General features: G+C 40.2%; 1 protein-coding gene across 5 annotated transcripts in view; it reads left to right on the top strand.

The window, feature by feature from the left end:
• adck1 (aarF domain containing kinase 1) overlaps positions 1-24,546 on the top strand; it is a 95,681-nt gene that overhangs the window by 54,462 nt on the left and 16,673 nt on the right. For all 5 annotated transcript variants that reach the window (XM_055005991.1, XM_055005990.1, XM_055005986.1 and 2 more), the window contains 5 exons: positions 526-684; positions 2,211-2,369; positions 4,002-4,118; positions 11,555-11,704; positions 13,355-13,552. In XM_055005991.1, the coding sequence (XP_054861966.1) occupies positions 526-684; positions 2,211-2,369; positions 4,002-4,118; positions 11,555-11,704; positions 13,355-13,552 (783 nt within the window). The remainder of the gene's footprint in view (positions 1-525; positions 685-2,210; positions 2,370-4,001; positions 4,119-11,554; positions 11,705-13,354; positions 13,553-24,546) is intronic.

The following is a 24,546-nucleotide window of genomic DNA, read 5'->3' as shown; positions in this document are numbered from 1 at the left end:
TTTACTGCATCAAGACAACAGGAAAACATGGAGGAAGTGTTGAGTTTCCATTAGCAGAGCAGAACAACAAACAGAAACATCTTCTAAAGACACAGAAGTAAGAAAAAATGTCTCCTTTGACATCAGCACGTCTCTGATAAAGGTCTAATTTACTCTGCAGTTGACATAAATAGGAGTCGCTGTGGGAGAACTCACTGTGGAGTCAGTTAAATTCATGTGTCTCGTCAGGAGCCCTTCTGTTTCAGCCCTCACCTCCTTCATCATCATCATCATTACATCATAAACCCCTCCTCTTCATTCAGGTGATTAGTTGTTGCTACCATGATGTAGCATTAATCACATTCATGCCTACATGTTCATCTTACAGTCTGTAAACCAGTGTACACATACCATCCAGTACAGCATCTAATAATAACTTATAAATATAGATGATCAGACTGATGATCACACCCCCTCTCCTCTTCATCCATCCCTCATCTACCCTCTGTTCTGTGTCCTCCCTCCTCCTCTATCTCTCTCCTGCAGTTGTCAGAATTATTTGTCTCGTTTGAGGAGAAGCCTCAGGGTGCCGCCTCCTTAGCCCAGGTCCATAAGGCGGTGCTGCATGACGGGAGGACAGTGGCCGTCAAAGTCCAGCACCCCAAAGTACAGAGACAGAGCTCCAAAGACATCATGGTGATAGAGGTGAGTCTGTTGAGCTGCACTGGAATAAGTGAAGAAATGTGAGCCATCTCTCTCCTTCATGTACAGGAGGAGTAGAATGAGTGTCCTGTGTGTTATTGAGAGGATCTGTTTCAGTAGTGAGATCATGAGAAATCATGTTTGAAACGGTTCCTGTGTAGACATGCAATAAGTCTTAACTGCAGTGATGTTGAAGCAGGTGTTTTATCTTTTATCATTTTTCCCTAAAGTTGTGGGACTCAGCAGGAACTGGTTCTGAAACACTGAAGGAGGACCTTTAGATGAACTAACCGTAGAGAGTGGGTTACTGTCCACACCCACAACTCTAGTTTGTAACCAAGAAGCTCTAGATGTTTGCAAAATCATCCAATTTTAACGTCATTGCCTGGTGACATGGTTGCTTAAAGCCCAAGCTGAGACCACTCTTCAGACATTATTAGTTGATATGTTCTTATATGTTCTGATCTGATGCCAAACGTCTCAATCGGCGCTGATCAAAGCATTTTTTAATTAATCAGTATCAGAATGAACCTAAGTCCTGTCTTTCCAAAGTTTACATCTGCTATGATACAGGTGTGGCACAATCTGTGGCAAGACATTAGGGATGCAAAGTTTGAACAATTATTTTTAATCTATCATCTGAACTATTTTCAACTAATAGCCAGTTACTTGATAACTCAAACTGACCACAATGGACTTCAATTTACATGTGTGCTTAACTTTCTGTTTGAGTCATTAGACACACAAGTTGGGCCAGAAAAATTGCTCTGTTACCTATGCCACTCAGATAAAATAAAAAAACACTGTCTTAATTGATCCCAGCTCTGCCTGGAGACCATTAAACATCACAAATGTCTTTGTCATGGTGGCCCGTTGCTAGCTAAACCCCAACAATGAAGCTACCTTACAGACAGTGTCCTAGAGGAGCTTTAGAAGAAGGTTCCTGACTATCTACGTAACATTAAGGAGCAGTTTTAATGCAGAAATGAAGATTCTTTATATTGCAAAGCTATTAAAGTTTCAACCATATACACTGGATTAATTTAATGTGCTTGAAGTGTGTATTATCTGGGACGACGGTACCAGGTTGGGACTCAGTATCGGCATATATTTAATATGAAATCACTTGGATTGATTCGGGGCAAAAACACTACATCAGGAAATCCCTAATTATCACATTTGATGAACTGCCCCCAAAGCAATGGAAGATATTCTACTGTTTTCACAGGCTGAGCAGTACTAACCTCGACTGATGGCCTAATCCAAAAGATCTGGAGAAGTACCTCTTCTACAGTTCATGAAACATATCAAATTTTGTGTTGCTGATGGCAGGTTGAAAGAAAACATGACATAACTGAATGTTTAATTGACAGTACAGATATTTTTCTGTCCTCACACTTGATTGTCTTAATGATTCTCATTCAGGGCAGAATCTGATCAGTTCCTCTTGTCCTAATGCCCAGTAAAATAAAGTGTTAGCCTTCAATTCATGTGTGCCACTGAGTCTGATCTGACTTTCTAATCTGAAGGTGTTGGTTCGGGCCGTCCATTGGCTCTTCCCAGACTTCGCCTTCATGTGGTTGGTGGAGGAGGCCAAGAAAAACATGCCACTGGAGCTGGACTTCCTGAATGAGGGACTCAACGCTGTGAAGGTGTCCAACATGCTGGCCGACTTCCCCTTCCTCAAGGTACACACATTAAATTAAAAGCCGATGGAGGTCACAGGTTTCATTTTTGACCCTGTTTGTCCCACATGTACACATCTACTTGTAAACTGCTGGTTCCAATCTGAGATAGTCTGTTTCAATTCAAGGTCCTAGTATTTAAAAATGTTCTCAGTAGAGTTAATAGAGGTCAGACTTGTTCACGCTGTGTGAGAGCCTCCTTTGTGCTGCCTGTCAGCTGCTTCTAAATTCTAACAGAGCAGGGTTAGCAGAAACCCGAAAATCGTATTTCCTTTACGAGACAGAGCTGGACTTCATGTCCATTATCATTTAATTTTCTATTGCCTTTTTTTTCTAATATGTCTGAGAACTTTTATTAGCTCTGCTGAATGTGAAGCAGACCACTTTTTCCAGCAGTCGTTCTTTGTTTAATTCTTCAAACCAGAGAGCTAAAATGTCTTTTGTTTGGAGTTCTTTTCTGTCATTTGCCTCTTGTTCGGCATGTTTTAATTGTATAATTTGGCATTTGACAGAGACTTGGCAGAACGCAAGATAATTTTGTGCAAATTCCCTCCAGTGGAGTCGGTAAAACTGCAGCTGGCCTGAGTGGAATCAGAAATGATAACACCAGTAAAAGCATTTCCAGAGATCCGACCGGTCCCAACTCTTTCTCTGACTGTGACTCACATACATACATTTTCTTTTACCATTCCTCTGAGATTTAACAAACATTTTTCTTGTCAATTGCAATAATTTTAGTAAATTTCACTTAAAGGAGTGTCCTTGATGCATCAGTGCTATTTATAAAAAAAAAATACAGCTTCTATCCCAGTTCAAATATTCCAGGTAATTTTGACCATGTTCTTGAACATTCTAATAAACCATTTAGAAAAGCAGATGCAGTTCTTTAGTCACTTACTAGTAGAATCCAAGTCATGGCTAAAACCCATTAGCTGAGTGAACTTGCTGTAAGAGGCCATCACGAGGTGTATAAAGGCTATAAAGCCACATCCAAGTGTTTTCAAGCACCAATGGCCACAGTGCAAATAATAATCAGAAAGTACAAGGAGTCCCACACTGAAAATTATCAAAGAGCATGGTAGGAATCCAAAAATGACACCTCTGCCATGGTATAGGCCAAGAAAACTCCAAGCAACATAGATACACCATTAGGAATCTGAGCAGTTTTGGTACCGACATCTCAGTCTGACACTCCAACATAATGGAGCTCTGAACACGGCTGGTCTCCATGGACGGAGGTCGAGAAGGACTCCCTTTCCCCAAGACACACAAAAGCTCACCTGGACAAAGAAGAAAGCTTTTGGTCATCAGATCTGTGGTTGTATTGGATGAAAATTTAGTCATTTGGACAAAAACGTTCAACCCTAAAATGTCTAGCCCACAGCCAGGATAGGTGCAGATTTTACACTTTGAGGGCCAGATTGGACCCTCTGGAGGGCCGGTTTTGGCCCGCGGGCCTCATGTTGGACATCCATGGTATAAAGTAATGCACATCTGTAAGAGAACAGCATTTACTGAAAATGTGGAAGATCCTCACACAATCGCATAATGTGTAATAATGCTGAAAATGAGCACAGATCTACAGAACAAACACCAACATTTTGCTCCCTCCCTCCTGTACTGGACTCTCCACAGGTTCCTATGATCCACTGGGATCTTTCCACAAAGAGGATCCTGACCATGGAGTTTGCAGAAGGAGGGCAGGTCAACGACAGGGACTACATGAAGAAGCATGACATCAATGTCAATGAGGTACGGCCTGCTGCTCGTTGGTCTGGATTGGTAATAGTTTATTGACTGATAATGCAGCTCCTATTAGACATGCACATTACCAGCCCCCATGTCTCAACACATGGTGCCTTCAGGCGCAGTATTCTGTGTAGGTCATCTGTGATGTGGTCACTGTAGCTACACGCATAAAACTGAAGAAAACAAGCCGTGGGTCTCATTAGCATGCTAATAGAACAAGTGACACACTAACTGTCACACAGCTGGATTGATTCAAACTGAAATGTGTGTGTTTGCCAGACGTGTGACACACATGACTTAAAACAGGGTTGAAAGGCTTTCTGTGGAAATAAACACCAGCATCAGCCTCGGGTGTCTTCAGGTATAATCTCCATCATTCATTCCTTTTATGCCGCAGGTTTCTCATGGCACGCTGCCTTTCAGTAAAGTAAAGCATGCATGTGTGTGACGGTGGAAGAGTGTGGATGAAGGAGGGACAGAAACACTGAGAGCAACAGTTTTTACCTTCTGGAATTAGCTGTGATATGCTATCAGCTAACAAAGAATAGAAGATTACTACTAGTTCTACAGTTTCTGAGAATATGCAGGTACAATACTGAGCAGGTTTTAAAGACAGTAGTTGAAAGTACACTACTAAATGTCAATTAACAATCAGTGAAGTACCTTTCTGACCTTATCAGTCTCAGTGCAGCCTGACAACATACACAGGAAACAGTGATCAGACAACGGTGAATAAACAAAATGTAGGTATGAACTGCATTTTCCTGGAAATCGTGTCCGTTTATATACATCTGTGTCTTTTGTGTTTTCATAGTTTGAGTTTTTCTGTTGTCTTGTAAAGTAAAGTCTGCCTCTAGACTTTGATTCAACCCCTACAAATCAAGCTCTGTGTGACAAGGATATCTAATATTTCAATGTTTTTTTCTATAAAAATAACCCATTGTTGCCTGCTGCTGTGTCCTTAACGTTGTGCAGGTCCGTGAATGGCGCCAATATGTCTTCCAGCGAATAACACCACAATATAGAATGTAAAGAAATGCATTTTTACCTTAGATGGTCTTTAAAATGGTGACGTTTATAGTTTAAAAAAGGCTGCCAGAAATTGCAAGACCCCAGATGTCATCTTCAAAATGTTGAAGCCGAAAATCCAGCGCTTGAGGACAATGCCATGTGTGGTTATGAAAGCTGAAAGTGATAGTTGTGCTGTTAGTGTCCTCTGAAAACACACAAACACACAAACACATCTCAGTACACACACACACACACACACACACACACACACACACACACACACACACACACACACACACACACACACACACACACACACACACACACACACACACAAAAACACAATCACTGTAAGGGACACATGTGACACAAATGAATGTGAGCATTAAGCAGTGATGATGAGTGTTAGAAGACAGCTGACATGATAGATAGAGGACACAACACAACACATACACACACACACACACACACACACACACACACACACACACACACACACACACACAGTGGACAAACAGAATTATGAGGTGACAGTGGTGCATGCAGGATCCTGTGTGTGTGTGTGTGTGTGTGTGTGTGTGTGTGTGTGTGTGTGTGTGTGTGTGTGTGTGTGTGTGTGTGTGTGTGATCACAAGATGGATGAGGATCCAAATAGACCGAACTCGGCCTCTCCATGTGATCAGAACGGGGCAATGCTTTGCTATGATTGTTTTTTTTCTTTTTGCACCCAACCTCATACTGGAAAGATTCCAGATATGACTGCATGCACTGAATGATGATTATAATCATAAAACACAGTGGTTCCAGTGCTTCACAGTATTAGGACCTTTTAAAATGTGTAACACATTCTTTTAATTTGATTCAAATACTTCTACTGTTTTCTGAGTGATGTTTGAGACAGTTCCAGCTGTTATCTGGCATGTAGTTAATTAAAACAAATGAAATTGGGCTTCAAACTGTTTGAAAAATAAACCTTCTCTTTTCCAGTTTTCTGCTCCATACTGATCAATAATAGGTAATAAACTATCAAAGGCTTGACTGGCTCAGCTTACACATCAATGGTAGCATTTTTATTCCATGTTTTGTGTGTTGTTTGCCAACCCTACTCTAATCCATGCTGTTACCTTTTTCTCAGCAGTAGAAGCTAGATATTTATCTTGCTGTTACTGCTGACCAAGAGGACAAACTGACTGATGGAAAACAGTCAAAAGAATTAGTCTGATCCTGATAATATGAACTAGAGTGACACATTCAATCAAAGCTGACAATGTGATGGAAATATGAAAAATTGAAGAGAGGACACAGCTTTGCTCTACCCATTCTTTAGGAAAACTGTTTGGTGATGTAAACGACAAAAACAAGACACAAAACGACAGAAATGAGACACAAAATGACAAAAAACAAGACACAAAATGACAGAAACGAGACAAAATGACAAAAACATCATCAACAAGTTCTGATAACATGTTGTAGGACACATTAGTAATTATTATTCCAAATATTCTGATGATTAAAAAATGTTCCCACAGTTACACGAGACATCAATGAAACAAATACAACCAAAAAAAGGTAATTTAAATTTGAATTGAACTGTTTAATTAGAGATTCAGTTTGGTCACCAGGGGGGTGGGACAAGAGAAAAATGGCATTTTAGGGGGAACTCCAGAACTATTTGGTATTTTAAAACTATTTTCAAACATTCTTTTCTCCTAGTTTTTTTTTTTTTAGATTTGGTCTCAAGACAGGAACATTTACACAACTACTGCATGTTTTAGGATTTTCTACTTGGATTATTTGAATTTTGATGGGTGGGACGTAGAATGTCCTTCAGTTCTGGAAAGACCCTTACTTTATGAGAGAACCTCTTTACAGGTTGTTCATGTCAAAGATGTGATCTGATGTGATAATCAGACTTCACCCATTTCACTGGTTTATATTTTTTCCTGTTGTACCCCGTATTATACCATTCTGTCTGATTACCTGTTATCTACAACCATCCCACCCACATAAACAAGGACCACAGGACGTCGTAATTACAGACCTTTTGTCCTGATTTCAGAAGTCCTCTAAGAGCCTTGTGCTCTCCCACCTCAAGTCCACCACATACCACCTCCTGGACTACCAGCAGTTCACTTTCAGAGCCAACAGCTCTGTAGACAACACATTAAACACGACCTTCTACGTAATCCTCTACCACAAGCACTCTAAGGAACCTTTCTGAAGGTCCTGTCTGTAGACTATAGCTCCACCTTTAACACAATCATTCCAGCCCCCCTGCAGGAGAACCTCTCCCACACGAATTTATCCAACTTCACTTACAGGAGATCTTCAGTCTCTGGTCTGGTGAGCTCCTGAATTTTGCAGGAGACACCACCCTTACTGGCTTTCTGTGGGTGAAACTGGCTGCAGGTGGGAGACTGACCATCTTCTGACTTGGTGCACGGAGATGGACTCCAGAAGAAGCACCAACACCCTGTCTGATGACCTGGTTAACACCGTAGAGACCGTTATCACCCAGGATCTAAAGAAGAACATCTGTCACCAAGAGGTTCCAGCAAAGACTGCAGATCCTACAGCAGCTGAAGAAGTTAAACCTGCCCGAATCAGTGATGGTGTCCTTCTACTCCACCATGACCTAGTCCATCCTCACCTCCTCCGTCACCATCTGGTACGCTGCAGACTGCAGAGTATCATCCACTCTGCTGAGAGGCTGATCAGCTGCACCCTACCATCTCTCAAGACCTACAGTCTCCAGGACACTGAGGCCAGCAGGAAAGATTAGAGCTGACCCTCCACACCCAAACATAATCTTTTTGAAGCTCTCCAGTTTGTTTACAACTACAGCTGGTTCTCATCAACACGGACTCCTGATCGCTACACCTTACATTTACATAAAGCCTTGTAGCCGTATTTTTCCCATCAACGAACCCATCATGCTCAGTCACGTCCGTTATTATTTTTTAGTCTTTCCTCTTGTTCAGATAATGTTTACCATGGAGCATTTATGTATTTACATCATCCGTCTTTCCATATGGCAGTGTGTCTAATGTCAAATAAAATTTTTAGCATAAATTTTATCATCATATAAGATGAACTCTACCAGGGAGATTACAGGAGGTCTGGTTTAATGTCATACCAACAGAATAAGTTTGAGTTACCTGCGGAATTGAAGCGTCTGTTACAGAAGGTAAACAATAAATCAGTGAAGCTGAAACCAAATGTGTCTCAGGTGCAGAAGACAAAACCAATCAAATGGAAACTCAGTGGAGTCGCGTGTTGATCTACAACGAATCAAAGTGGATGAAGTGGAGTGTCGAAGGCTCACCTGATAAAGAAGAGGGTCAGCAGGTACAGTGCTGTGCAGAAGTTTTACACGTTTAGATTCACATTCATCACGCAAAACCAGCATCTGTTCCCAGATCAGTTCTGCAACGTGACGCATTGAGCCCACAGAGCTCTGATCACCACATCATGGAGTCAGAAAACAGACAAGGGGAACACAGCAAGTTCTCCAAGACATTTGCAACAACCTGTCCAACCAGTTCCTGCATGTCATCGAGCCTCAGGGTGCTGGTGCCATTTTAAAGGTTTCTGCGCTTTGTTTGGAGTTAGTGGCAAAATCTGTGTGGAATAGTTTTACAAGTCTGGAAAAAAAACACTTGATTACGTTATCCCTGCAGTCCTACATCAGAACCAAGGGTTTAATGTTTGGAAGCAGAGAGTCTCAGGCTGTTTTTCCATCTTTACTTTGCCATTTTCATCATTATTTTGGCATTTACAGCCAAGTTCAATGTCATGAAAGTATATGTGAAGAGACTCATCAATAAAGCTCAAGCATTCCACACCCTGAACTACGGTAAATATTGTCCTTCTCTGTGGATGTCTGTGGATTCTATATACATCTAGCTATAGATATGCAGACTTTGTATTTAAATTGAATCCACTGGCCTGGCCTGAGAAATAGTTACAAGATTTGGGCTAAAACAAAAATAATTTGTTAGTTAAGCTGAGAGAGCACTGGGACAATTCAGATGTTGTTAAATCCAGACAAAAGGGTTATTTCAGGCCAAATGGGGAAGTCAGTTGCTGTGGAATCATCTCTGTTTGAAATCTGGTAGTAAAATAATGATTTTCTGTTCCCTTTCTCTCCACTGTCAATCTGTGGAGCTCTAATTAACGGCCATTAGTGTCTGCCTATTCCTCTCTGAGACCATTTGTTGAATCTCTGCTCTCCTGCTATATAACTGTGTGTGTCGGCTTGTGTTTGTAAAGCAGTGTGAAGACATTTGTGCGTTGTGAGGACATTGTGGTTGACCCCGCTACTTCCAAGGACTGTTGGAAGGATGTTGTTGGCGTCCTGCTCCTGGGTCGTGCTGAGGTTGTTTCCTCTGCGGCTGTAGTTTGATGTCTTGGTGTCAAAGGGGGTCTGCATTAATCCAGGAACTCACACTGTACATGCACATGCTCGTGAACACCCTGTGCCCTATTTTCTCCTCTGGAGGCATCCACCAGCATGAACGCTCTGACTAACCGTGAATCACATCCACACAGTTTAAATGCTCTGGTTGAATCCAGAAAATTAAATTAGCGAGTACACAAGAGGAAAATATGGAGCTTAGTGAAAGTTTAATTAGGAGCACCGCATTCACATTTTTCTCCTTCAGCCGTGCTTTCAGCTGCTACAGTTTGAAGCATCAACGGTCAGAAACAGATGTAGGTACGGAGGATAGGTCATAGTCTGCTGCTGTAAGACCAATGCAGTTTAATTAATCACAGAATACATGAGACTCTTCCAGATGTGGTTTAAATATGCTAGGTGCACTGGAGATATTATTTACGGTTTGTTTTGTGAGATTAAACATATGATGCTGATTCTGGATAATGTGTTTATTTTGGATCCCATGAAGAGTAGCTGCTGCAGAGGGGACAATTAATAGAGATTTTAATACATGAACCAAGGTTTCTGTCATGTCTTAGAAGGCTTCAATACGTCCCTGAACTTTTTTTTTAGCCCTCCAAACTCCAAAACGTTTCTGGATGGTGTTTGATTCTGTTCCATTTTTCCTCTCTGTGGGTTATTTGAGTCCTGCACCTCCATGGAAACAGCAGAACCACGGCTAGAAGTAGAGAGAACTCAATCAGGTTGTCTGTGTAGTGGGACAAAGTTCTAATGGCATAAATCCTAAAATATGAAAACCAAAAACTGTACTTCTTTGATTGTTTATTTAACAAAAATTGAGTAATGCAGCACTTCCACACATACAACACTTTCCCGAGTAGTTCTAGGTATATTAACAAGAGGACAACATGTCTCAACATACTGTAGATATTTTACTATTTACTTCTTTAGTCTGTTTCCATGTGTCTCCTCTCTGCTCTGTGGAAACACTGCATGTAGTTTAGTCCTGAAGTCCTGGATTTTATCACGGCCGCTGGTCTCAGATCAGTCAGTCGTGACATCTCAGTCATGGTGACAGATAAAAGCAGAATTTTTAGTTTTTTTTTACCAAGCCTTTATTTTGACAAATTTGAAAACAGCTTCAAAGAAATTTATAGTGTGATGGAGCTGAAATGTATATGGTCTTGCCTCCTTGCACATATTTCTATCTTTGTATTGGACTGAACATGTGCATACATCATACAGTACATGACACACTTAGAAACTGAACTTTGAATGTGGTCACATCATTACAGACTGAATTGTTCTCATGATACAATAGCAGTAATTGTTGATGCCTTTTCAGACTGACTCTATATGAAGATGAAGCTTTGCTATTTGCACGATCAACAAATACACATCAATACACTACCAATCAACAAATATAAATTAATGTTTACTGACACACTACTGTTCAAAAGTTTGGGGTCACTTAGAAATGTCCTTATTTTTGAAAGAAAATAAGTTATTATCATTGTTAATGTGGTAAATGACTATTCTAGCTGGAAACAGCTGATTTTTAATGGAATATCTCCATAGGGGTACAGAGGAACATTTCCAGCAACCATCACTCCTGTGTTCTAATGCTACATTGTGTTAACTAATGGTGTTGAAAGGCTAATTGATGATTAGAAAACCCTTGTACAGTTATGTTAGCACATGGATAAAAGTGTGAGTTTTCATGGAAAACATGGAATTGTGTGGGTGACCCCAAACTTTTGAATGGTGGTGTATTTGTTAAAGATCAAGAATGAGGTCTGGCTAGGAGTTTTTTTTTTAATTTTTTTTTTTTTTTTTACTATATTTGAAAATATTGTGTATGGTGGCCATATTCAAGTATTACCACTATGTACATAAACCATAAATAATAATAACACTAATAAACTAATACTATCACACTTAATGAAGGTTAGACAACTGTTCTAAATCTAATTTTTTTTATCTTTGTTTCCTCTCAGTTTTTGTGAAATCTGTTTCTCCTTTTCCTCAGATCTCTGAGAACCTGGGTAAGATATACAGCGAAATGATCTTTGTCCATGGCTTCGTTCACTGTGACCCCCACCCCGGCAACGTGTTGGTCCGAAAGTGTCCCCAGAGCAAGAAGACCGAGATCGTTCTGCTCGATCACGGCCTGTATCAGGTGGGAAATCTGCAGGCTGCCCGCACATAAAGAAAATACCATTTGTTCTAATATTGCGGTCCATTTTTCATGCTGCCGGCTGAGGCCTTGAATAAATAGGTAGATCAGCAAACACACAGGCGGGATGCTTGTGAAAAAACACGGACCACACACATACACTTCCACAGGCAGACACACACTTTTATTAGCACTGCAGCACGATAAAAGCTTTTTGATAAACAACTCATTTGATGTTGTTCTTAGCAAAGTGCAGTGTGTTTGAATGCACCACGGCCCTAATCATACAGGAGCATATGTGCACTCTCATGTTCTGCACGTACACACACACACATACACGCACACACACACACACACACACGCACACATGAGCTCTTTGATTGTTAACACTCTTACAAACACCTCCTGGCTGATACAGACATCCACAGGTCTTACATGTTTTTTTTCCTGCTTGTTCCTGTATTCATGAAGAGATTTCAGTAATAAATACGCAACTCCATCATCTTTGACACACAATGTACACACACACACACACACACACACCCACACAGACTTCCCTCGGACCATAATGGCACCAATTTATTCCTAATGATTTGTGAATCAGTTGTCATTTTGGAGTAGAATATTAATCTATTTGTCTCACACACACACACACGCATACACACACACACACACACACACACGCATACACACACACACACACACACACACACACACACACACACACACACACACACACACACACTGTCATTTCCAGTGCCATTACCAGTTGAATGCTACACACTGAGGATGTGTTCAAAGTGCTGCTGTTGGTCTGGAAGTGGTCGGGGTTCTTATCTGAGGGAGCGACTGTGTCTAAAGGAAAAGAAACACATTAAGAGAAAAATGAGATTTGTTATTTTGTGTTCCTGTTGAATCCATGCATAGTGAAGATGTGTTTACACTTGATTATTATTTCAACACATTTTATTCAGGCTGTCTACATTGTGATGATTGATAGTAGTTGAAAAGATAAATTAAGCTGTAATTATATGAGAAATGCTTACGGGATTGACTCTGTATGAAGATGAAGCTTTTATCTTTGCACAATCAACAAATACATCAAATAGATAAACAAATCTTTGATACCTGCATGGAAGGAGTCATAGAAATCAACAAATCCACATAATATTCTATGTGGAATGTGACAGTTTCCTTCCACAAGCAGGTTAGCTTAAAAATACACTCTGGGATAAAAAAATGTGTGTTTATTGTGTCATTGGCTGCGGTCATTTAGTCTAATCAATAATCTCTATGCTTTAAACCAGGGGTGTCAAACATATGGTCCGTGGGTCAAAACTAGCCCACCAGAGGGTCCAATCCGGCCCTCAAAGTGTAAAAATGACAGAGAAGACATTAACTGCAATGTTTCAGTAAAAGTCACTGCTATTTTAAATTTGTCCACTGCACTGCCACAACTTTTATGTATCTTTTTTGTATAAATTTTATACATTTAATTTTATACATTTATTCATTTATTATTTGAAATTTGATGGGTGGGACGTAAAATGTCCTCCAGTTCTGGAACGACCCATACACTGGATTAATTTTAAAACCTGTAATGTACTTGAAGTCTGTATTAAAATGACGTCTTATTGCTCATTCTCCCCTCAGGTCCTGCAGCCAGACTTCAGGTTGGACTACTGTCGGCTGTGGCAGGCTCTGATCAACAGCGACATGTCTGGGATGGAGCGTTACAGCCGCAGACTGGGAGCTGGAGATCTGTACCCGCTGTTTGCTTGTGTGTTGACCGCTCGGTCCTGGAAAGCTGTGAATGCTGGAATCAGTTCGGTCCCTGTTACACACTCCGAGGTACGATCTCTCTTACTGTCTTGTGCCGTCTTGTGCATTTCGTATTTTGAAAACATCAGAATATGAGAGGCTACAATTATTACTACTACGTTACTACCAGAACCGAGCTGGGAGATGACTTCTTAGCTAGTGTTTTCCGTTTATGTGTGCCGTCGTGGCAAAATGTGGTCCTAGAGACACCAACTGTAGTAACACAAAAAAAGTCTGAAGTCCTTTGACAGGTGCTTAAAAGTCTGTCTGTCTGTGGACCAATTCTGTCACCATGATAGCATCACAACCATACAAGATACAGTCCTGAAACTTTGAAAATGAAAGCTTACTTTGAAGAGGAATGTGGTCAGACATCACAGCTGATGTGACCTTTACAAGATGATCTCTAGTATTGGTGTGGCGCCACATGGGATATTCCAACCTGTTTTTGTTGTGATAGAAAGTGACCCCAGAATCAGTTTGCGCTTCAGTTGGTTGTTAACACAAATAGCTAATCAGTCAATCACATGGCAGCAACTCAATGCATTTATTCATGTAGACGTGGTCAAGAGAACTTACTGAAGTTCAAACCGAGCATCAGAATGGAGAAGAAAGGGGATTTCAGGACTTTGAACGTGGCATGGCTGTTGGTCTTAGTTTTCTCAGAAACTGCTGATCTACTGGGATTTTCACACACAACCATCTCTAGGGTTTACAGAGAACGGTCTGAAAAAGAGAAAATATCCAGTGAGCAGCTTGTTGATGTGAAGGTCAGAGGAGAATGGGCAGACTGGTTGGAGATGATAGAAAGGAAACAGGAATAACCACTGGTTCCAACCAAAGAATGCAGAATACTATTTCTGAAGGACAACACATCCATCCTTGAAGAAGACGTTCTACAGCAGCAGAAGACCACACCAGGTTCCTGTCAGCTAAGAACAAGAAACTGAGGCTACAATTGACACAGACTCACCATAACTGGACAATAGAAGATTGGAAAACGTTGCTGGTCTGATGAGTCTCCATTTCAGCTGCAACATTCAGATGGTAAGAGTTTGGTGTAAACAACATAAAGCATGGATCCATCCTGCCATGGATCAATGGTTCAGGCTGCTGGTGGTTTAATGGTGTGGAGGATATCTTCTTAGTACCACCTGATCATGGTTTAAACTCCACAGCCTACCTGAGTTGTTGCTAACCATGTCCATCCCATAATGACCTCAGTGGACCATCTTCTGATGCTACTTCCAGCAGGATAATGCTCTATGTCACAAAGCTCAGATCATCTCAAACTGGTTTCTTGAACATGACAATGACCTCCACAGTCACCAGATCTCCATCCAGTAGAACCTTTGGGACATGGTGGAACCGGAGATTAGCATTATGGATCAAATCTGCAGCAGCTGTGTGATGCTATCATGTCAATATGTACCAAAATCTCTGAGGAATGTTTCCAACACCTTGTTGAAAGCATGCCATGGAGGATTAGGGGAGTTCTGAAGGCAACAGGGATCCAACCTTTTACTAGTAAGGTGTACCTAATAAAGTGGCCAGTGAGTGAATGATAACACAACTCCAACATCAAATGTTGTTGAAATGTCTTTATTTTTAAAAACATGTTTTTTTAAAAAAAACTTTCCAGCATTTATTCCTCGGTGCTGATTGGCTGTTGCTCTTGACCTGCAGCCGGTTAAATAGTGCAGTGGAGGGACTGTGCTCAAACCCACAGAGATGCAGCTGGAATGGAGACAAAGTGACATCTTCTTACATTCATATATTTTACCAGGAATCAGTTAAAACAAGCAAACAAAAATAGCGATACTGATTATCTAAAAAAAAAAAAAAAAAAAAAGAATATTGGAGCTATTGATCAACTTGAATGATAATCATTCAACCCCCACCCCATACCCATACATAAAGGGGAGGTTTTTGTTCCTTCCCACTGAGTTCTTGCTCAAAGGATATTCAAAGGAAACCTTGGATTTGTTGGGTTTTTCTGTTTAAGGTTTCTTAGGTCTTCATTATACTGTGTGAGATGACGTTGTGAATTCCACTCTATAAACAAAATTTAATTGAACTGAATACACGCGGACGAGAACTGAACCATCTCTAAAACTCTGAGTGAACTATGAATGAGCATCACCAAGAAGTGAAATGATTCTTCTCATCACAGTTTGATTTGTTTGGGTCAGAAACTTTAACAAAGTCTGTTGGATTCATGTGTGTGAGGAGCCAACAAGGAGCTTGGCCAGTGGAAGTCTTGGCTTCAGTGACAAGGGACTCCAGTGAACATGCGTTATTCGCCCACAGGCGTGAAAGCGTGAGGAATCCTGTGGAGTCTCTTTTAGCACATGCACACAGTGTGCAGCTTTACTCACAATGAATGGGCGCTATCATTGAATGCAGTAGCTGGCTCTCCTCTGTGCAGGATATTGTGTTCCGTTTCATATTTGTGTCAGAAGTTTATGTTTGGTCCTGATTATGCTTCCAAGCCTGATCAAGAAACAAATAGTTTTCCCAGTTTAATGAAGAGGTAGACAGACCTTAATACCTGGAGGATGAACTAGAATACTGTGAGTGAAACCTTTACCCCTCATCATACATTTAAATGGTAACTATTTGCCATGTAGTAGAACAGTTTATTAAAAAAAAAAATACCCCAACATTTATTTCCCAGCTCAAGGAAACCAATATTAACACTAAGTACTAATGCTAGTAGGTATTTCTTCAAGACAAGATTAGTTTGAGAATCCACCAGCATGAAACTGGTTTGTGTGGCCCTTTACCCACAGGTGTTCTACAATGCCATCTGTGCTCAGGAGAGAGTTTATTTATACCCCTCTTATGCAACATTTTCTAGCTGGCAAAAGTAGTACACAACAGTCTGCTACAGTGTGCCACCCCCTCACATATGACAGCCAGTCCAAGGCTGCCAGGGGCCACTACATGAATAACTTACAGTGTCTTTTTTAGTATTTCTGACAATGAAATGTATAATTTTGGGAAATCATAATGTAGGGTTAGCAGTAATCCTGACAAAGATACCAATAAAACATTATACATAATATTCTTTCGTTGACTTTGTCTGAACCATGACCATCTGCTAGTGATAATGACCTATTAGATGTCTCATCGTTGACATATTATCTTGTTTCATACATTAAAATGAGCAAACAGCATTTGCATTGAAAACTGAGTATTGTGGGAAAAATAATGCAAAGAGATGGCAAAAACCAGACATTTAGATCTTTGAGTAAGATTCAGGACTACTCCTGGGAAACTTCATTCAATCAACTTTCAGTTACATTTAAAATTCTTCTACTGCCTCCATGCCGGTGATGGCTGTAGCCAGAGTATTTGCTATTGTTTGTCCATCCGTCCGTTCTCGTGATCGCTCAGGAAAACCTCTGTGGAATTTCTCTAAATTTTTCACTAACATTCACTCGGATGCAACAATGAGCAGGATGTAGATTTTGGTGATCCAAATATAAATGATAAAGTGATGACATTGTGTAATGAGAAAAGCACTCAGAGAGCGCAGTCCTCCTCCAAGGCTGCTCATTCCCCCATATGTCAGAAATGCAGCATTTGTTTATTAGTTATTGATGATCAGAAATCATGGCAATATAGAATGTGTCCATCTAATATAGATGTACCCACAAACTAAATGACCTTGTGCTGAGCACAGGCATGTGTTCTCCATGTGTACATTATGTACGGATACTGAATCACGTGACCTAAATATGTAGCAGGTGGCGGGAATTGATGGGACTCAGAAACACCCCCACAATTTAATCAGTTGTTCCTTGGATCACTTCTGACTGATAAGTCCTGATAAGTCCTCAGTGGTGGATTTGTAGTAGGATCACAATCATGTGATCATCAGCAGGCAGCTGATGTAGTGTTCACTTGTTGTCGTGGTTACAGTGAAGGCGTGCCGCTATCTGGCAATGATACAGAAATCTTTAACAAATCCGTGGATCCAGACTATAAGCTGCATCACTGCCAACATCTGATCATTTGGTCCTTGTGTCATTTATGACCTTCCCTGAAAATTTCATCCAAATCTGTTCGTCTGACTAATGTTACAGACAGAGAGACGCTGATCGTCACATAACTCCACCGCGTTCCTTGGTGGAGTAGTAACTAAAGCTTGAAAGGTCAACCTCACTGAAGTTATTCTGGGAATTATTCAACATCTTTTCCTGGAAACAGCAGCGGACATTGTGACCATATTTTAGATTTGATTAGATACTGAATAAGTCCCACTAATCTTGGCTGCTGTCAAACTGTGGTGTTTGTGTAGATCTTCTGTGGTTACTGATGTGTGTGAAGCATCCATATTTAATTAGTGTCTTCTTTTCAGTAGCTTCCATATTTGAAGTGTAGTCTGCTGTCGTGGCTTTGCGTTCTGTTGGAATTGGCCTTCTTGGCACTGCATGAACACAGTACATGGAACTAGACTGTTTTTGTTACTCTTCATGAACATACACACTTAAAGCCTTCACTCCATACGGTAGATCATATGAATGTGGACAGGCATGGATGTAAACCTGCAACTTGGTAATTTTAGTTCATATTTGAAACTTCGTAATTACCACCAGAGTGGGACTTTAATTGTGCACTTTAAAATATAACACTGTCTTTGTTAGTAAATCTGAATATCAGGATCATATTGCCAGTTTGGACTTCACACTTCTGAATTATGTGCTAAACCGGGCTTTTAATTTTCTCCCAGTCAGTCATAAAAATGACTGGGTGGGATGTAGAGTAACTTAGGATGAGCCACTGGGAGGATTAAGTGCAGTGATAGAATATGACTGTGTTTTTTCTGTGTCTGTGTGAATGTGAGAAAGAGATAGAGCGTATGTGGGTTTGAGAGATGAATAGTTAAGAAAACAATGATATTGATTTTTTTTATGTGCTTCCTTCTGTTTCCTCACAGCTCACTGGTTTCACTCATTTCCTTCTGTTCCTGCTCAGCTCTGCTCTGTGTTTACTTCTTACTTGCGTTTAATTCCATCCTGTCTTTTTGTTTATCGCCTCACCAGGTAATCCAACCAGCAACGGTCCTGAGCCATACTAGAATAAGAATATCAACCTAACCACGATGCTTCTATAACCATAAGTTTGTCATAGTGGTGTTTGATGAAAAAAAGGGGTTTATTTCTATAGTTTTTCAGTTATTTAAAATAGAGTTTTAGGACCTTTTTGGTAATTTGGTACAAAAACCCAACAAAAGTTGTGTAGTATTCATTTTTTCCTCTGTTCATTCAGTTCATTGCCATTCTTTCTCTTTCTTTTTTATCTACTGGCTGGATGTGTTTGATTCGGTGACCTCACTTGTAAGAATCATGTTCATTATCTATTTGAAGCAAACCATTTGGTTTCAGAGTAATGACATAATTTCACTCAAATGCCCCCGACTCCCACCCCAGTAAAACAACTTGAGAAAATATTTTGAAAAAAAAAACTTGAATGTTCTCTGAGATGAAAGTTTTTGTTATTGCAGGACATCGTAACCATAACTTCTCTTTGATTCTTTTACATGTACGAGTCAAGTGGAACTCCATTCATTTCTATGGGAAGCTTCATAATCTCCCGTGTGTTTGTGAATCTCCTCCTTCCATTTATGGAATATGCCTCAAGGATGTAAAAATTTTGCTTTTGCAGTTCATTTCAGAGGGAGATAGAACGGTGCCATTAAGCTGGAAAAGTGAATTAACTAAAAGTAAAGCAACTGCTTGACTATGTTGACCCTCAAACTATGCAAAGCTAAAACTAAAAAGAAAATAGTTTAGATTCTCTCCCACTGTATAATATACAGAATGCGTGCATAGTGTTCATCAATCAGCCTCCTCTTATTTCCCATCATGCACCACTAGTCCTGTTTTAGGGGTAATCCTTCATGAACTTATTACATAAAACCAGAAAGCAAAATTTTGATAAAATTGTCTCTCTCATGGCTGTGGTTTTGTTTCCAACAGTCCATAAAAGTTGCATTTCCTTCCTTTGAACACAGAGGGTCCATAGAATGTACGGAATAATTAAGGCCATAAAAATCTGTGGGAACAAGATGCAACTCTGTCATTTCTGATTGTACAGTTCCCTTTTATCCAGGTAACTTCCTTCTTGCTCTACTACAACTGTCTTTTCATACCCATCTAGTAAAGTAACGACTAAATACAACTTGACATTTTATGCAACAGATTGAGTTTCCTCAGACAGTGGTTTATTTCAACCTATTCTTCAAGTATTTTTTTTTCTCAAAAATTTGTGTCTAACCTCAGAGAGTCTCTGAATTTTTTTCTCGTAAATTTATCATTTAAATCGCTAAAAAGTCTGTTTTTTCTGCTCCGATTATAATTTTTTCCTCCCTCAGCTCCATTTTTTTTTCCAGTTTAATTTTACCTTTTTAACCTGCAGTGGCTCTATAGTTTTGAAAGGCATGACTAAATTTTACCATCCAACTGATATTGGTATTAGATCACAAAACATATGATGCTCTGGATCGCATGTCCTTCAACGTACGCTACCAGTCAAAGGTTTGGACACAGCTTCTCATTTAATGGTTTTTCTTTATTTTCATGACTATTTCCATTGTAGATTCTCACTGAAGGCATCAAACTATGAATGAACACAAATGAAATTATATAGTAAACAAAAAAATGTGAAATAAGTCAAAACAGGTTTTATATTTTAGATTCTTCAAATGATTCAATTTGAGTTAAAAACTGCCAATAATGACGCAGAATCTGTCCATAATAACTTGTAAAACAGATTGAAATTAGTCCAAAATGATTTGAAACCTGTTCAGAACTACTCAAAATTTCCCAAAACATGTTGAATATGGTACAAAATGACTCAAAATATGTCCAAAATTTGTTAAATCTTCTTGTAAATGACTCAAAAGAAGTCTCCAATAACCCTGAACAAGTCCCAAAAAACTCAAAATTTGTTCAAAATGATTGAATTTGTCCAAACGAATTAAAAATTGCCAATAATGACCCAAAATCTGTCTAAAATAACTTGTAAATTTGAAATTTGTCCAAAACTACTTTAATTGTAGTAAATGACTTGAAATTATTTGATAGTTAATTGAAACTTGTGTTCAGTGACTGGAAATGTGTCCTAAATTACTCAAAAATCATCTAAACTGACTCAATCTTTATCCATTACGAGTAAATATTTGTCCACAATGACTTCTCAAAACTACTCAAAAGTTCTCAAAACATGTTCAAAATGGTCCAAAATGTGTTAAATCTGGTCCCAAACAACCCAAAAGAAGTCACAGATAACCCTGAACAAGTCCAAAGAAACTTAAAGTTCGTTCAAAATGATTCAGTTTGAATTAAAAATAACCAATAATGACTCAAAATCTGCCAGTTCTGTTAGATTCTTCTAAATAGCCACCCTTTGTTCTGATTACTGCATTGAACACTCTTGGCATTCTCTGGATGAGCTCCATGAGGTAGAACCTGAAATGGTTTTCACTTCACAGGTGTGCCTTGTCAGATTCATTCGTGGAATTTTTTGCCTTTTTAATGGGGTCAGGACCATCAGAAGTCAGGTTGGTCCACAGCTGACAGCCCTGTTTGACAACTGTTAGAATCCATATTATGGCAAGAACCAATCAGCTAAAGAGAAACAACAGTCCATCATTACTTTAAGAACTGAACATCAGGTCTCCTATGGCAATTTACTCCATAATTCCAGATGTGTTCATTCATACTTTTGTTGCCTTAGGGAGAATCAAAACCATTAAATGAGGAGGTGTGTCCAACCTTCTAACTGATAGTGTATGTTGTTGTTTCATCTGGAGGACTCTTGGGTATGTCGTGTTATTTCAGGTCATTAAACTGGCTGCTGAGTGTCCTGTAACAGTCTGTAGCTGGTGGTTTGTCCATGCAGCATCCTGACTGGTAGTTTAGTGTAGCTGTGGGACTGAATTAAGCCTTATCAGGTCGAGGATAGCAGCAGTGGATGGATGGACCCGATGGAACCTTTTCCAGCCATGAGGTCAGAGATGCTATCAAGTTGAAAATAAATTATTTAGATGTGGACTGCTGAAGAAATGCAGTTTTTGACAGTAATGGGATAGTCGCTGAGCTGATCTGTGAGCAGCCACAACCATTTAGCTGTACTGTAGCATGGTCACCAGGACAGCATAGCAAGGTAGGAAGAAACGTTTACCAGATGCTGTGCTGGAGATGTGCTGGTTTCACACAGACAGGTCATCATGGAAAAGCTCTCATGCTCAGGGCTTCACAGCATGATTAAAACACACACACAAGGCCTGTGGACTAAAGGGTTTAGAGCCAAAAAAATCACATTATGTCTTTGCAAAGAAGCTGTATAGATTTGAGATGGATTAGATTGTTGTTCTTTAGGGATCATGTTTGTTCTCAGCCAGCAGTGTGTGCTTTTTTCTGCACTCATCAACATAATAGCAACATAATTCCTGTAAGAATGAGTTTAAGGTATTCTTCTCCCTCCGCTTCCTCCCACTTTAGCTCAAATGGAAGCACTCCCACCAGTCTAGGCCATCTGTCCACACAGGCCACACACTCCATTAGACAGATCTCCTCTAGAGCTTTGTACTTGAACACACTTGTTGATTGTGTAACATTCTGGAGTCGAGAGGTGAAGTTTTGAGACGTTTCCGTGTCCGTAAGCACTCATCTGCTTTGCCTCGTCTTAGTTTTCCCCTCTGACATCTCCTTCCCTCTGTCCTTTGTTGTTCCCTCTCTACTCTTTCCTCCACTCTCTTATGCATGGATCATTTTTAAGTCCTGCTTCTAACAACTGATGATGCATTCCATTAGTGTTAATGCAATCATACGCACACGGCAAACGTTGAGTGCTTTTAGAGCTGTGGCTTTTTGCTGCCTTTCTTTCACATGCAGGAATATTTTATCTTTTTAATGAATGCTTCACTCCTAAACATTGAAAACAAAGTAATTAGACAAAAATATAACCAGGTGCTGATATTACAAGTCAAGTGTATTTTGCCGTGTTTTCTGATGTGTTTCCATTTCATTCTGCTTTCATTGTCTCTGCTTTTAATTCAAACGCAACGTCTCCTTCGTATTTATCCGTCATCTTGATACAGTCAGTGTAATGTACTTTACATTCTATTGGTACAACAAAACATTATGTCATATTCACCAATCTGCTGCTGTCGTTTTAAAATCAGCACTACTGTAATTCCAGTAGTAATTCTTCGACACCATCAGAGACGAAAAAAAATAAATTATACAGGAGGTCCCTGGACTTACATCAGAGTTCTGTTTTTCTGCAAGGACTGGTGAAAATGTAAACCAAGCCGTTACGTGCATCACGATATCGATCAGTTTGCATATTTGCACAACTAGAGTAATGACAAACAGTCATTAGCTCACACTGAAACACAACTCGGTGGAAAAATACCGGCGAAAATGTAAACTCTAAGTCTGACTTACACTTGGAGCCATAATGAAGTTATTGAATGTAGCATAATCCAATGTGGCGACAAATGGAAACAAACCCGTCTGATAGCGCGGCGTGACGACTGCTCAGACGGTATTCATCCGCTCCACTCGCCAACTAGTGCCACTGTACCAGGTCTGACATAACAACGAAACACCGTATGTTAAACCGAGGACCGGCCCGTAATCAGTTCCGATGATGAAACGCCGTAAGTCGAGGATGTCGTAAACCGAGGACCACCTGTATGTAAAAAGAGAAGAGTAGAAAGTACTGTGTAAAAAGTACAGTGTTAATAAAGTACTGTGTAAATAAAGTAGAATACAATTTAAACTACAATATTGGTCATGGTATTAAAGTGTTACACATGACATAGAAATGTTGTCCATGTATTGGATATTTCACTGGTGTAGAAACAGGAATCTTTAATGATTTCCTGGTTCATTGTTCATGAGGGATTCCGTCCTGAAGCGCTGGCCAGAGGGCAGCAGGTCAGAGAGGTGGTGACCTGGATGGGAGAGGATTTTTCCTGCCCTTTTCCTCATCCTGGAGGAGTACAGGTCCTGGAGGGAGGCCAGTCTCCTCATGTCTGACCTGGTAGCAGAACCGAACCAGACGGTTAGAGATGAGCACCAGACGGACTGGATGACTGCTGAGTAGAACTGTGTCATTTGGTGGAGGAAGTTCATTCTCTGCTGGGCCTTTTTCACCACAGTCACAGATTTTACTGTTAAAGATTACTACAATAACCTGTGAACATGAGAAAAGGAGTTTAAAGCCTGCCCTCTGCCACACATCCACACACTTGATAGGCTGATTGTTTTAGGAAGGAAACATGTCCAGACACAATGCTCCACGCTAACCCTGCCCAGCAGTCTGACAGCCCATTCTGACCTCCTGTAAGCTGATGTTCTTATCCGAGGAAATGCCTTCAACAACAGTGCTGCTCGGCTCTCACACCTCCACATCACCTCATATTTCTGAGTAAATCCAGTTGCATTTTACTCTCTGCCAAGTAAAAGTGACATTGGTATCAGCAGAATCATGCAGTCGGCTCTGACATCCTTCCTCCCTCGCTGTTTTCTGCTGTCTCCTGGCTGCTGTATGAAATCAGCTGGCCGAGGAAAAAAAAATCACCAGCACAGATTCCACCTCCCCCCAAATGAATTCCCTTTGCCTTTTGCACGGCCTATTATCGCACCACTCGCAATACAATATGTCCTTATTGAAGCTTTCAGATGCAAATGAGAGCGCTGCCACCTTCTCTGTGTCCTGCTGACAGCTGTGAGGCCTGCTACCAAACCTCCCATAATTGCTACTAATTGTTATTCCCCAAGCAGGACTCAGCTGAGCACTTCAGCACACCCAGCACCCTGTCATTTGGACTCGGTGGGGTATGATGGGGTATTATGGTGTAGGTTTAGCCTGGAATGTCTTGGTTTTTATTTTCCTTTTAATTTCATTTTGTGTTTTTAGTTAATAAAGAAGGAATGAAGAGGTCTTGAAGTAAGTGATGGGGGTTACAGCTGAATCTCCTACAATTCTTCTGTATCGGCCCA

The sequence above is a fragment of the Amphiprion ocellaris genome, chromosome 20 (genome assembly GCF_022539595.1).
Source record: "Amphiprion ocellaris isolate individual 3 ecotype Okinawa chromosome 20, ASM2253959v1, whole genome shotgun sequence".
NCBI lineage: Eukaryota > Metazoa > Chordata > Actinopteri > Pomacentridae > Amphiprion > Amphiprion ocellaris.
This window is presented reverse-complemented; position numbering and strand designations above follow the sequence as displayed.